Source organism: Pleurodeles waltl, chromosome 6 (genome assembly GCF_031143425.1).
Source record: "Pleurodeles waltl isolate 20211129_DDA chromosome 6, aPleWal1.hap1.20221129, whole genome shotgun sequence".
In the NCBI taxonomy this organism is placed as follows: Eukaryota; Metazoa; Chordata; class Amphibia; order Caudata; family Salamandridae; genus Pleurodeles; species Pleurodeles waltl.
Genome location: NC_090445.1, coordinates 453,482,859 through 453,498,816, shown reverse-complemented (window position 1 = coordinate 453,498,816; position 15,958 = coordinate 453,482,859). Strand labels below are relative to the sequence as shown.

General features: G+C 43.3%; 1 protein-coding gene across 1 annotated transcript in view; it reads right to left on the bottom strand.

Moving 5' to 3' along the window:
* Positions 1-15,958, bottom strand: part of IKBKE (inhibitor of nuclear factor kappa B kinase subunit epsilon) — a 181,855-nt gene that overhangs the window by 120,010 nt on the left and 45,887 nt on the right. Inside the window, exons 7-8 of the mRNA XM_069238581.1 lie at positions 14,929-15,089; positions 13,181-13,291 (exon numbers count right to left, since the gene is read on the bottom strand). Coding sequence (XP_069094682.1) covers positions 13,181-13,291; positions 14,929-15,089 — 272 coding nt within the window. The remainder of the gene's footprint in view (positions 1-13,180; positions 13,292-14,928; positions 15,090-15,958) is intronic.

Sequence of the window (15,958 nt, the reverse complement as noted above, 5' to 3'; positions counted from 1 at the left end):
AACGGAAACCTGCCCCCCTCGATGAGAGAGGCAATGATAGTGGTCCTCCCAAAGCCTGGGCGTGACCCCACTGATGTCAGATCCTACAGGCCCCTCTCACTGTTGAACCTGGACTGTAAGATATTGGGCAAAATTCTGGCTAATAGGTTAGCTCCCTACATGCATATCCTGGTACACGAGGACCAGAATGGATTCATCCCGAAACGTAGCACCTTCCTAAACATTCGGAGGCTGCTCAGCGTGATGGGTGACTCCCTCCCGACTGCACTCGAGGAAGCGGTGATATCGCTTGATATAGAAAAAGCGTTTGATACATTAGAATGGGACTTCCTGTTCGCCACCATGCAGTTATTGGGCCTTGGCCCAAAATTCATAAACTGGGTACGCATTTTATATACTGCCCCGCAGGCTAGGGTAAAGACGGGAGGAGTGGTATCAGATGCTTTCTCGATTTGCAGAGGAACAAGACAGGGTTGTCCGCTCTCCCCCCTCCTATTTGCCTTGGCAATGGAACCGCTAGCTGCACGCGTCCGGGCCAAAAAAGAAGAATGGGGGGTGTCAAGGAATGGTACTCTCCACTCCATATCATTATACGCAGATGATGCCCTGATATACGTACGCAGGGCAGAAGATGCATTGGCCCCAGTGATGTCGCTACTGTCTGAGTTCGGAAGGTTATCTGGTTTAATGGTTAACTGGGGGAAATCCTGTATATTCCCACCAGTCAGCTGGCCCCCTGTGAGGCAAGAAAATGTTCCAACGGGTCACCTAAAATGGTGTTTTCACACATTTAAATATCTAGGGATCAATGTCTACCATAAGCCTGAAGATCTAAGGGATGGAAATCTGGGGAGAGCAGTATCTTCTGTAAAGAGCTCGTTATGCTTCTGGAATAAATTACCACTCTCACCACTGGGTAAGGTAGCTATAGCAAATATGTTGATATTACCTAGACTGTTGTATTATTTTGCGGCCCTACCAATCACTATCCCCAAAAGTTTTTTTATCGGTCTGAACTCTATTCTACTGCAGCTGGTGTGGGGTGAGGGCAGAAGGCGGGTTGCACTGACCACGCTGCACCATCCGGTAGCAATGGGTGGACTGGGCGCTCCAAACTTCGAGCTCTATTCCGCGGCAGCACAGCTGCAGTGGATTTTATATTGGCTACATAGGCCTAGTTCAGCAGAAACTATATGGCTGAAGTCCCGTCTTCAAGACTCTCCAATACTGACCTGGCTGCTGGATAAGCAGAATAAAAGCACATGCACCAATCCATTGATGTTAACGGCACATTCATACTGGAAGAAGTATGTCCAAGGGGGGAGTAAAGCATTTCCTTACTCTCCACTCCTCCCACTGGAGTGGCTCCCCGGTTGGACAGACGCGGGTTCATTTTCACCCATAACTTGGCTAGAGGCGGGTATAAATGAAGTGGGAGATTGCTTCGAGGAAGGGAAATTGATGACCTTCGAAGCTATACAGGCCCTCACAGGGATTAATCGTGGGCAGTTCCTGGCATATCACGCAATATGTCATGCAATCAGGAAAACATGGGCATCAGTCGACTCAGAGCCTGATATCACAGCTACCCTGCATCACATGCTGAGGTGTGACTCCCAAGTAAAAGCAGTATCAAACCTTTACAAGCTTCTGAACAAACCCCCGGGTGACAACCTGCAGAAAGTCAGGGAGAAGTGGGACAGTGTATTGCCCAACCCGGTCTCTGAGTCAGAATGGTCAAAAGCTTTGAGCCACACACGAGAGGTATCAAGAAACCCTAGATTCAGATATACACAGTTTAATTACTTACATCAGACATACCTGGCACCGGCCAGGATCAAACGTATGTTCCCCGGGTCGGATCCAGCCTGCCCCAGATGCAAAAAAACAGCAGCACAGTTCTATCACATGGTCTGGGAGTGCCCGAGGCTGGGAGGGGGCTGGGAGAGGGTGGTTAAAACCTTAGCGGAGATCACGGGGCTCAACTTGAACATGGATCCCAGGTCCTGCTTACTTGGACTGAGGCCAAGAACGAAAAGAAATAAACACTCACACAGGTTTGTAGACTTAGCGTATGTAATCTACAAAAGACTGATAGCTATGAGCTGGAAGGCTCGTAACATGCCTGACTTAAAAGTCTGGCTTGCCCTCACGCTACGCTGGGCTCGCGCTGAGCATCAGTTGCTAATAAACTTAGCCCGTAGGGGTCTGGGTCGGATGGGAGAGGAGGCCTGGGGTGTATTAGTCTCCAGGTTGGAAGCTAAAAATGACGAAAGACCCCCCTGAATTATAGTCAGCTGTGCCCACTTAGCGGGCTGAGGGCCTAGCCCTCTGCAGAAAGATAACAATGCACTTGGAGGCACACACACATCTTGCATTAATACCTCACCAACACTGATGACCTGACGGCTCGCCCCCCCCCCCCAACACAAGCATGCCAAGGCACCAATAGTTCTGCACACTTGACCAATGGACATTAGCGCAGAGCTCTGCATCATGGGATCCTCCCGCCTTGTCCTCTTCCCCCCCCCCTCCCCCCTTCCCTCCTACGCTGGGTTCCTTCGCCCCCCCCCCCCCTGCTCCCGTGTGGGGGGTGTCGGGGGCTCTGATCACCGGGGGCGATAGATCCACGCTGCACCTGTACGCCTCTCCTTACGTGGCGTTGGATTGACAGTGTCGGGCAGGTTTAGCGGGCCGGGAAGTGCACACAAGTTCTTAGTAGTTTAGTTTATAGATAGATACTAATAGGGGAAAGCCGGATGACACACCGCAAATTGATGTTGAACTGTAACAATGACTTTATTTGCAAGGAAATGTATGGCTTTTTGTTTTGAAAAACGAATAAAAACATGTTTTAAAAAAAATAAATAAAAAAAAATAATAATAAATGTAGTCTTGTTGTTTGAGCAGTGGGATTACTTCTTGTAATGTAACCATGTGAAAGTGGTCTGATTTGATGTATGTATTTAATGTTCTGAGATCTAGTATAGGTCTTAGCCTTTTGTCTTTTTTGGGTATTAGAAAGTACAGTGAGTAAACTCCTGTGTTTAATTCTTGTTTTGGTACTAATTCTATTGCTTCTTTTTGGAGCAACTCTTGAACTTCTAGTCCTAGAAGATCTATATGTTGTTTTGACATACTGTGTGTTTTCGGTGGGACTGTTGGAGGGAATTTAAGAAATTCTATGCAATAACCATGATGGATAATTGCTAGTACCCAAGTATCTGTTGTTATCTCCTCCCAATGTTTGTAAAATTGGCTTAGTCTCCACCCCACAGGTGTTATGTGATGGGGATGTGTGACTTGTAAGTCACTGCTTATTTTGAGGAGTTTTGGGGCTTTGGAACTTTCCTCTATTTTTCTGGAATTGTCCCCCTCTATATTGCCCCCGAAAACCTCCCCGCTGATACTGGCTTTGGTAAGTGGGCCTTGTTTGTGATGTTGTGGTTTCTGTAGGTTGCCCTCAAAACCCCCCCCATTTGCGAAATGTGCCTCTGCTCTGCGGGGAGTAGAGTGCGCCCATGGCTTTTGCTGTATCAGTGTCTTTTTTGAGTTTATCAATAGCAGTGTCGACTTCCGGCCCAAACAACTGCTGTTCATTAAATGGCATATTTAGCACGGCTTGTAGCCATGCGTGCCTTCTTATTGTTATTGCAGTATTTACTGTCCTTGCAGCCGTATCTGCTGCATCCATTGTAGACCGTATCTGATTATTAGAGATACTTTGTCCTTCTTCCACCACTTGTTGTGCTCTTTTTTGGAACTCCTTGGGTAAGTGTTCTATGAAATGTTGCATCTCATCCCAGTGAGCTCTATCGTATCTTGCCAAAAGTGCTTGTGAATTGGCAATGCGCCACTGGTTTGCTGCTTGTGCTGCAACCCTTTTGCCCGCAGCATCAAATTTGCGACTCTCCTTGTCTGGAGGTGGTGCGTCCCCCGAGGTATGAGAGTTTGCTCTCTTACGAGCTGCCCCGACAACTACTGAGTCTGGTGTTAACTGCATTGTAATATAAACTGGATCTGTTGGCGGTGGCTTGTATTTTTTCTCCACCCTTGGAGTTATGGCTCGGCCTTTAACAGGATCCTGAAAGATTTGTTTTGAATGTTTTAGCATTCCTGGGAGCATAGGTAGGCTTTGGTATTGGCTATGAGTGGAGGATAGCGTGTTAAACAAAAAGTCATCCTCAATTGGTTCGGAATGCAAGGTGACGTTATGGAAAGCAGCTGCCCTTGCGACCACCTGTGTGTAAGATGTACTGTCCTCAGGTGGGGACGGCCTGGCAGGGTACGAGTCTGGGCTGTTGTCCGATACTGGAGCATCGTAAAGGTCCCATGCATCGGGATCATCTTGACTCATTGTAGTATGAGTCGGGGAGTGCATCAGTGGAGGAGTTGCTACCGGTGATGTGTGCACTGATGGTGGTTGAGTTGTTTTCCTTGCTACCTTTGCTTGTGGCTGCTTGTCCTTTTCTTGAAAGGCAAGTTTTCTTTTTATTTTAATTGGGGGAAGAGTGGTTATCTTCCCTGTGTCTTCTTGAATGTGGAGCCTTCTTTGAGTATGGTCTGGCTCTACTGCTTCAAGTTCCTCTCCAAATCTATGTTTTTGCATTTGGGAGGACAATCCTTGTTCCTCTGTATAGGAACCTGTTTTCGGCTCCGAGGCTGGATGTTTCGGAACCGAAACTTTTTCGGACGTCTTTTTAGGCTCCGAAGAAACCTTTTTAATTTTCGGCGTGGTGGTGTCTCGGTGCCGAACTTGTTCGGTGCCGCTGTCCAGGTGCCGAAATTTTTCTGAGCCGATGTCTCGGGTCCGAGATTGCTGTGTGGCCGTATCTCAACCGGAGTCGGATGACTTCGCCGCAAGCGTGCACTTTTTCGGTGCCTTGGATCGGTCACCTATTTTTTGGGTTAAGCCATGGCCTGTTGGCGGTGGCGTCCCCTGGGCTTTTGTTGACTTCTCGTGAGTCTTATGTTTCGACGTCTTACTCACGGTTTTTGGCATTTCTTCGGCCTCGAGCTCCTCCGAGTCCGACTCGTGGATAGAGAAAGCTTCCTCTTCCTCCTCGAAATGCTCTTGTCCTGTCGGCGTCGATGCCATCTGCAGTCTTCTGGCTCTTCGGTCTCTTAATGTCTTCCTCGACCGAAACGCTCGACAGGCTTCACAAGTATCTTCCTTGTGCTCTGGAGACAAGCACAAGTTACAGACCAGATGCTGATCCGTATACGGATACTTGTTATGGCATTTTGGACAGAAGCGGAATGGGGTCCGTTCCATCAGCCTTGAAGTCACACGTGGCCGGGCCGACCAGGCCCCGACGGGGGAATCGAAAAAACCCCAAAGGGCCACCGGAGCTCTTAAAAATTCGGTGTCGATCTGTTGTAACTAACCCGATACCGAACGCAAACAATACCGACGTTTTTTCCGAGATTCTAACTAACTTTCTGACCCGAAACATGGAGCGAAAAGGAACACGTCCGAACACGATGGCGGAAAAAAAACAATCTAAGATGGAATCGACGCCCATGCGCAGTGGAGTCGAAATGGGAGGAGTCCCTCGGTCTCGTGACTCGAAAAGACTTCTTCGAAGAAAAACAACTTGTAACACTCCGAGCCCAACACCAGATGGCGGGATGTGCACAGCATGTGTATCTGCAGCTACACATGCCATCGAACATATATATATATACACACATATACACACACACACACACATATATATCTATACACACACACACACATATATATATACACATATATACACACACACAGATATATATACACACACACACACACACACACATATAGATATATATATACACACACACATAGATATATACACACACACACATATATATATCTCAAATAGAACAGCCGGCGGTGATGCCGTGCACCAAATCGTTGCTGGTGCTCGCTGCGGCATGACAGCCAGCACGTCTTCAATCCAACCACAACATTTCTCCGAATAAAGAAGTAAAGGCACTCCCAGCAAATGTGCTATGGCAAAGATTTATTATGGCTAACGCCAACCAGCACGTTTCGGTCCTCTCAGGACCTTTGTCACAGTTATTCCATGTTTTGTTGTTTAAAAAAAAAAAAAAACATTCATCAAAACTGAGGATGGACCAGAACTGAATATTGCTTAATCTGCTGAAGAACATGGCAGCCATTTTATAATGTCCAAGCATTGCAAAATAACAACATAATACTGACATGATAATTTAAACACAACACTGCTTCTCCTTATATCGCTCTTTACCGGTCTACACTAGTAAAGAGTGCTATAAGGAGCAGCTGTGGTTTGTGGTTGAAACTGAAAATGTGCTTTTTTTAAATTTAAGAAGTGTAAAACCTGTAGATAAGGGAAGGATGTAACATCAATAAGAACACCCTTTGGACAGGTATGGAGGGTAAACAAACACATTACATGTAAAACTGAATTTGCTGTTTATACGCTTAAATGTGATTGTGACATGGTGTTTATAGGTAGTACCATTTTACAGGCACACAAACGGATTTTGCAGAAGTTGAGGGTGATGGAAAATGGAGACAATACTTATCCGGTAGCCAGACATTCATGGAAGATACACCAGGGAGATTTTGAGAGATTCAAATATAGGGTAATAGAGTCCATCCCTAGGAGCCCAAGAGGAAGACATTGAAGGAAGGCGTCAAGAAGATTAGCAGCACAATACATTTGAAGTTAGATTTATTAGAACCGAATGGTCTTAATGTTGATACTGGGTTACATGTGTTCATATAATGAGAATATCTGCTGCCCCTCCCTCTTTCCTTCCTGCAAGAAAGTTTTAATTGATTTGTAATTGTTTCATTTTTTTCTTTGCAGTTCATACAGGACCGGTTGCATAGAATAGCATAAAACAGGTAGTGCAACTGGTCATGGAGGTAATTGTAAAAGTAAAACTGTGACGTGGAAAGTGTTGTACGAGTTCCTGGTAGGGTCTTATTCAGCACACTGGGGCAGAATTGATAATAGGGCATTGTGTAACACTAATGTAAAGGGATTCAAAGTTTAAATGTGGTATTAAATGGTGTCTATTGTCCCTGATGCTACCCCCTCAATAAAGGATTGGAAATCGTATGTATGGCAAAATGTGGAATGGTTATAATCAGAGTGGGTTTAAAGTTTACTAATTTTGACTGATTTTTTGTTGTTGCAAAAGTTATTTTGGGGGGGTGGGGGAATTGGTATTGAACCTGTTATGACTGCGGGGACATTGTAAAAGCACGGTGTTATGTGTAAATCATCATGTCGATATTACGCAATTTATGAAGTTATTTCAAAATGCTTCTAGCTATATATATATATATATTGCAATTCCTAAAGAAAAGCCGCACTCCTGTGACTTCGTATACTGCCTTTTTTCTTGCATAAAACCCAATCCAAACCATGGGTGGTTTGGATTGTGTTTTATGCAAGAATAAAACAGCAGTATACAAAGTCACAAGAGTGTGGTGTTTCATTTTTAATTGCAGTATTGTTACAGGCCTGGTCTAGCCTGAATGCTGCACCGGCAGAGGGAGCGAGGTGGCTTTCACAGACCGATTTGTGATATATATATATATATATATATATACACAGTATAAGAAGCGGTAGGATGACCGTGTCTTGTTTAGTTGAATCTTTCTGTATTTACCAAAAAGAAAAAAAAACGCACTCCGAAGTTGTGCCTTGTTCTGTTTATTTATTCCAATAGAGAATTCACGGCAAGCAATATCAGGAATCCCTCATATATACACACACACACACGTACATGTATAGGTATATAAATATATACATACATACATACATAATAGGTCTTTGGGTCAGCCTTCCTCTCCTTGAGTGCCATGCCATTTACATTCTGCTTCTCCTTATGACGGCATACTCAACAGATAATGGGTTTGCCCATTTCTGCCGTTGGCTCTATTGCCCTGTGAGTGATGGCATTTTGCTTGACCACATGCGCACATCCACCGGATGACGAGTGCACTTCAGTGCCTGGACTGGTGGATCAGTCATTTAGTTTGAAATGTTTCCATTTATAGGTTAACTTTCATTTATTGCCTTCTTTTCCATTTTTGGGAGAGCACCCTCAGCTTTTCCCAGATTGTCATTCTGGTGTATGCTTGGTGAGATTGTGTGCCTGTTTTATTATGGATACGTAATTGGGAGAAAGGACAAATGAGTCAGTGGGTGGATGGATGAGTGCAATGATGAATAAGAGAGTGCATCATCAGTGACTGTAGAGGCACTTTCATTTATAATGAAATGAAAATAAACTTTATAAAGCACATGTATACCCAAGGGTGCCATGGTACTAAACTACAGATAGAAAACAAGTGGGGTAAAGTAGAGCCTTCTTTCAAAGATAAAAAAGCCAGATTTTAAGCTTTTTCCTAAAGCAATAGAGGGATGAGCAGTTCTTCAGATCTTCAGGGAGGGAACTGCATAGTTTGGAAGTCCCATAAGTGAAACTACGTCCACCCCATCAGGCTTTCTTAAACTGGGGAACTAACATGTTACGAGCCAATGAAGACCTCAGAGGTCTTGCTGGCATGTACCAAATGAATTTGTTCTTTAGGTATTGTGGTCCTAGGCCATGAAGAGCTTTAAAAGCTACACATAATAACCCTTTAAAATAAATGTGCTTATGTACAGGGACCCAATGCAGCTGGACCAAGGCATCAGGCGCGGATTGATGTTTAGGGATTCCTAAAAGACAGGCTGCGGCCTTCTTCAATATTGTAGTTTATTTAATAGCCGCTTTTGAAGATTCATATACAGGGCATTACAGTAGTCCAGTTTCCAGAGAATGAGTCCAGTGACTACTAGTTTCCTCAACTCGATAGGGATGAAAGGAAGAACCTTTCTTAGAGTTTTCAAAATGAGAACGCAAGAAGATTTAACTGAATTAATTTGCTTATCAAATGAAAGCCTCTTATCGTAGAGGACACTTTGGATACTGGGACCAGAGTCTGCCCGGCTCGGGAGGCCACCAGTCTGGGGTCCAGAAGGAATTGTGTTCCCTAAAAGCAGGACTTCAGTTTTGCTAGAGTTTAATTTTAGATTGTTATTTGCCACCCACTGACTGATCTGGCGCATACATCTAGAAAACATAGTTGCGTCCACTTGCCACAGATCTGCATACTCGTTTCCAGAGACAAAGACAACAATCTGAGTGTCGTCTGCATAAATGACTACAGAATAGCCAAAGGATATGATCAATGAAGCTAGCGGGGTCACATACAGGTTGAAGAGGGAGGGCTTAAAGAAGAACCCTGCAGGGAAAAGCAAAGGAACTGGAGGTGAAATTATCCAAGCCTACAGATTGCTGTCTCTACAAAAGAAAAGACTTAAGGAGGTCTAAGGCAAGGCCTCCAATGCCAAGAGATTGGACACAGTCAATCAAATCCCTGTTATTGACTGTGTCAAAGACCACCGACAGATCACACATGATCAGTGCTACCATACCACCCTTATCTAGAAGGACCCTCAGTTCTTCAGCAGTAGTTAGCACAGCTGTCTCAGTGCTGTGTTGGCTTCCGAAGCCAAACTGAGTATGATTTAACAAACAGTTAGATTTAATTAAAGATATTGGTTACCTTTTCCACAAGTTTGTAAGGGTAGGGAAGATGGGAGCTAGGACGATAGTTGTTACAGTCCAAAGGGTTAAGATTAGGTTTTTTTTTTAACAAAGGCAAAATGGAGGCTTCCTTCCAAGCTTTTGGGAAGTAGCCTTGCCGAAACATTTCATTGAAGATAGGAGTCAGATGATTGCCAATCGTTTTAGATACTGACTGCAGGACCTTCGGAGGAGAAGGGCACAGGGTTGAACCTGATTGGGTGGTTAGAATTAACTCATGTACTTGATCTGTATTTAGAGGAGAGAAATTAGAGAACCTAATAGATACTGCATCAGGAGCAACATCCTTTTTCAAATGGAGAGATGGCGGAGCTTAGATGTTGTTGAAGTTATTGAAGATATCCAGCACTTTAGATTGAAGCGCAAATGCAATGTTGTCACAAAGAGATGGGGAACTCACAGTCTTTCCCTGATCTTCAAAACTGGCTAGCTCATTGACAGTTAAGAAGAGTTCCTTTGTGGAATTTTTAGCAGCCATATATTTTTGCGCGAATTAAGTGGAATTCTCCGTCAGAATTGCTGTCTTGAATTCGGAAAGCTTTAGTTTATATAACAATTTTTCACTAGGATCATAGTGAAGTCTACAATGATGCTCACAACTTCTACAAGCCTGTTTTAAAAGCCAGAGCTTCTCCGAAAACCAAGGCTGAGTAGGAAATTGCCAACGGTTAAGTAACAATTTAGGAGGGACCAAGTGATTGGTGGTTGCATTTAGCCACGCATTATAAGTCTGAATATCATCATCGAGGTGACTGGATGCAATCGGCACAGATGATGTGAGAACCTCATTCAAATGCACTGAATCAATTTTGTGCCAGTAGCGGTGGTGAGAGCTCGCTAAGTGGGCTGACATTTTGACACTTCTGTTCACAGACTGAATGTTAAACATGACTGTTGCATGGTCCGACAACTTAAGAGGTAATACTTCAGGGAAAAGAGAGGTTATCAGAAAAAATGCCATCTAGCGTATGCCCTGATGTACAAAATGGACTGGAGACCAGCTGATTCAGTACAAGGCTGTTCATTACATCAAGAAGATTATCAGAGTCTCTATCCAGTGCATTGTCTAAGTGGAAGTGAACTGAAGTTATCTGAATCACCCTTGACCTCTAACAATCCGCTTAGACTTTAAATAAATGCAGGCTTCGGTCCTGGTGGCTGGTAGATTAAAGCTATTGAAGGATGTATGGTGATTAAGAATACTTTTAAAATTCAAAGCCCCATAGTGGGGGGAAGAGTGGATGGTGAAAAAGGAGCCCTTTGGGTGATTTTTATAAACAACTGCTAAGCACTCGCCCCACTTGCCAGCGGGGTCTAACCTAAAAAATGAAAAGCCCTCGGGGATAGCCAAAGCCAAGTCTAGGCCTGAGTGTGGATCTGTCCGTCTTTCAGTGATAAACGCAATATCGATAAGATGAGCTTGCAGGAATTCAAAGAATTCGAATTTGTTTTTAACTAAGGGTCTAGCACCAATAAGTGTTTCACACCTTTGATTTCGAACCCCCATGTCCTTGAAAGAGGATGAAGCAGAAGCATTGTCAATAGTCTTATGATTGGAGATCTCCCAAAACAGCTGGGACAAATTGTCCCACTTACGACGAAAGATGGATCCAACCGACTGCAATTCAGTGAACTCCCTGGGCAACCCATAGCAAAAAAAGCTTCACTCGTATAGAGTAGAGGCCGCCTGGAAGCAGGCCGCAAACCAGCAGCTTGGCTGACGCTGAGCGCGGTCCCAGCTCGGACGAGCGCAGACGGGTTTGCCTTTGGCACACCTTCGGCCAGACCTATTAGCATTTCCAGTATTTGTTACTTTGGTCAGTACAAGTTACTGTGTGATACTGTTGCCCAGTATGCAATTACTGACTTTGTTACTCTTTTGGCTAGGTAATATAATTTACAAGACACGTGCATAAAATGGGATGTGTAGTTTGGCACAGAGTCGTAACAAAAATGAAAATGACATTGTTTTAGGATGTTTTTGGTTGTTTCTAAAACTTTGCTTTTAGCTGTGTGTTTTCCTCAAGCCGTCAGCTCCCCACAAAAAGTGCAGGTGGCGGCATGCTACTTCCTCCAATATTTCTTCCTTTAACCTTCACACACCCTTGCCTCCAGCTTAACACACAATGCTTCCTCCTGTGCACAACTCAAAGCCTAGCCTTGTTATTTTTAGATCTGGCATGTCAGCACAACTACGTGCAAATCCTACTGTTAGCAATTCTATAAAAATATTCATTTTAAATGGGCTCCACCCTGAGGTGTATTTTTCTATCATCTCAAGCTATTTGCTGTTTGGTGTATCATTCGGCCTCGTACCGAGTGCTTGAATTGCAATGTATGAGGGACTATTTACATTTTAAATGTACAGAAAAACATCACTGATAGAATTCTTTGTCATACATAAGTCACATGCAACAAGCAGTTAATTTCTTTATGCATTTGCACTGCACAAGGCTTTTTAATATTTTAGTCAGGCCTCAAATTCTACTTCTTGGAGCACTTCGTGTACACTAATAAACAAGCACCGCCAAAGCCAATAGATCCGGCTTTAATACACTACGTAGGCATGCAAGGATGCTGTTTACATAATCTTGACATAATACATAAGCTTAAGACCAGACCTACTGGCTTTATCATTTTTTTTTAATAGTTTTGACTGTTCCTTTAGTAGTAGTCATAGAAGCCTAGAAAATCCGACGTTGTGTGTTGTTGGCATCTTCTCCATACTTGCCAACAATACTGATTTAGAATATTAATATTGCCAACACCATTTTTGGCAAAACTACAGCCCAGTGACTCAGTTAAGTCGTCCTACTGATTTTGGGGCAGTTGTGGATTGACCCTAATAAGAGGTGAAACACAGCTCCCCGAGGAAAAATGAAAGTTACTAACAAGCCTTTGAAAGACATCTAATGTTTTAAAAAGCCAGGTGCCCATCCTGAAGTAGTTATAGACATAGCTTCACTGTACTGCACAGGGATATTTACTGGTGAAGAGATGAGTTAAAGAGGGTGAAACTAGTAATGGCTCACAAATACTTTTCATTTACTTCATTTCATTTATTTCTAATCATGCTATCTGAGTCAGAAGCAAGTCATAGGGACCTTTCTTCTCATCAAGGCAAGAAGTATGTAATGTGGTTTATTTTAAAGTCATCATTGGACTACATGTCATCTGAAATCCCTGCTAGGGACTTCTAAAATAGGCAAATTAGTAGACTTAAAACTTGGAAATCCTACCTCCTTTTGATACCTCCTTTTGATCACTGAATGCAGGCAGGTACAAAAGTACTGTCCAATTTCTAAAAGCAAAAGCTCAAACCCAAAGGTGTCACGTTAAGCACTGCAATACAACTAAAAGTACCTATTTGGAAATCATACAAGATGTTGGGATTTGCAAAACATTTTTTCCAAATCAGGTTTGTGACAGTGCAAAGCTGGCTGCTGTGCACATACACAATTATAGAAAGAAATATTTTCTTACATATGGTAGGGAGACGCGTAACGTCACACCGAGTTCCCGCTCACATACTTACGCTGAAAGCCGGCACTTGATGGGCAGTTCATATGCCCATTCGATTGGTCCATTCTCCCTCCTCTGCACACCAGAGATGGCGCCAGGTGGCTTCTCGGTTGTTATCCGATGCCTGAAGAACAAAAAATCACAATGTTAGGTGATCAGCAGAGGCATCTCCTTGGCTCCTCCTTGGACAAACACAGCACACTTTATTTGTGACTCTATTCACCAAGCACACATTTTTTTACTTTCTGTGTACATAGCAAATCTTAGATGACGTCAAATATCCTCGACAGGGCACGCAAACGTCATTAATTATTTATTTGTTTTGTGAAGGGCTAGCTTGTGACAGGAAGCCTTTCTGTAGCACTTTATATTGACAGTCCATGGCAGAGAAGGATCACCAGGCCCTTCGGGCTTGGATGGTCCTGTCATACCCCTTAGCAGCAAACACCCTATCGGATGTCCAATTTCACTCATGCGCTGGGTCCATCCCATGGAAATGAATGTCTTCCCGCACACTTGCAATCACTACAGAGACCAGACAAGCAGTTGCTTTGACACCAAAACCTCCTACAAGAGTGAAAAGAGCATATCTAGCCAAGTGAAGGTGACGTAGGCATACATATTGCTTTTCCGGTAACTGCTCTTTTACAGATTAATTCATTATAAAGCAATGAGTGGAACAGGTCTTAAGGTCAATTACGTCTCCAGCTATAAAAACTAATATGGAAAGGAGGACATTTTCATCCTTTGACAGGGAAACCACTGCTTATCTATTCATGCTTGTAAATATCTTCTTGCCCCCGCTGAACTGATATAAATACTGTGATGTGACCGGTCTCTAAACACTTCCACATGCTCCCTAAGCTAAACTAAAGCTCGGGTACACAGAGCGGCTTGGCCACTATTACATCATCTGGGTAAATGGGGATCTTTAGATTCGAGTCCAGGTCTTATGGTTTCACAGTCAACAATTTTACCACAAGTCCAGATCACTGTGAAAAAAAGATTCCTTGGTAGGTGACAAGCTTCCTCTTTCAATATGACTTGCAGTACATTTACGAATGTGGGAATGGGCGTGTTTCTCCAACAGCCACACCACCACAGCAAGCACATCTACTCAAGGCTAGGAGGGTAAACGTTGCCACTTTCGATTCAGCTAACCTCGTCTCAATGGACGTGTCTCCGCCCCACCCTTGTTACTGTGGGCGAGCAATGAGAAAACTTAGTGTACAACCGGTTCCTCATCAACTCAACTCCAGATATGGATCATCACATGTTAACTGTGCGCTAGTGGCTTCTTTCAAGGCCATTCAATGAAGTCCTCCCTAGTTTCCAATCTATTAAAATAACTTTCAACACTTTCTTTTTATTGGCACTCACTTTATCAACCCTGGAAAGATCAACAGCTTTGTTGGCACGATTATGATGCAAACCTCTGACCTGGTGGCGACACCCCAGATCTCCACAAAGGCACTAAGTCGACTGATCTATCCATCTAGCAGAGGAGTGTGGTACCACTGTCTGTCGTCCTGACAATGTGAATTCAGCAGCAAAACCACCGAAAGGAATATTTTTGGAATTTGCAGATTTCTCAATGTTCATCTGCATGTTTTGCTCTGATCACCTAGCCCTAACAGGGCTAACAATTGTTAAATTCTTCCAACCATTATTAAACTCTAAAAAATGTTGAGGTTGAACTATAATAAAAAACGTTACAGTACTTTTCACCCAAAGAGACTACGCCCACCGAGGCCCTCTTACATGATTTCCTTGTTCTTCCGTGGCCCCCCGTAAGGGATGAAAGGGAGGTTGCCCACTGCAGCATGATAGAAGGTCACGCCGATACTCCACAGATCCACAGTCACTCCATACACCTTCTGCAATGGCTTCCTCAGAACTGCACGCTCAAACATGTCCGGGTGCTTCGAGAGTGAGATGAGCAGAAGACATTAGGAACATGCCACATCTTCCCAGGAACATATTTGAGAAACCCCAAGCAATCTCTGCCACCTCTTCTTTGTGCGTCACAGCACATAAATGTGTTCAAGCTCATCCTTGCATGCCCATCCTTTATGCAAGCAGCTAGCAATGAATCCAGCGTATGAAAAACATTAGTAACGCTGCCAGCAAAAAGTTAGTGTCTCACGTTGCGCTGTGCTTCCTTTATGTGTGCCTTGTTAAACCCATTCTATAGTGTGAATGTACTATAAAAGATAAACACAATTTAGAATTTGATATATAATAATACATATGGCTGCATAAAAAAACAACTTTCAAAGTTTAGCACATAATGCACAACCAAATTCTCAATTTTCAAAACATTGACAGAAGTATCTGCAGTCTGAGGCAAATATTGCTAAATACCTTAAATCTTTCAAAAGAGTACTAAAATTAATTAATAAATCATGTAGTACATAAAATACATAGCGAGTAACGTGCAATGTGGCCCTATAAAGCCATCTTGGGGTTAAGGTGGCATTATTCTCTCTATATATATATATATATGTGTGTACACACACACACACGTATATACATACACACACATATATATATATATATATATACACACACACATACATATGTGTGTGTGCAAATATTTATATATATTCACTAAAACCAAAAGGTTACAGGGATGATATAGTTAGAAAATAGCATTAAAAAAACCTTAGAAATTAACTGGAAAAAAATGTAAAAGGAATGTTATAGTAAGGTTCAGATTTTAGACACACAAATCCATAGAAATTCAGCAGTTATAGTAACCTGAGCTAACTACAGTTTATGCCCACAATGC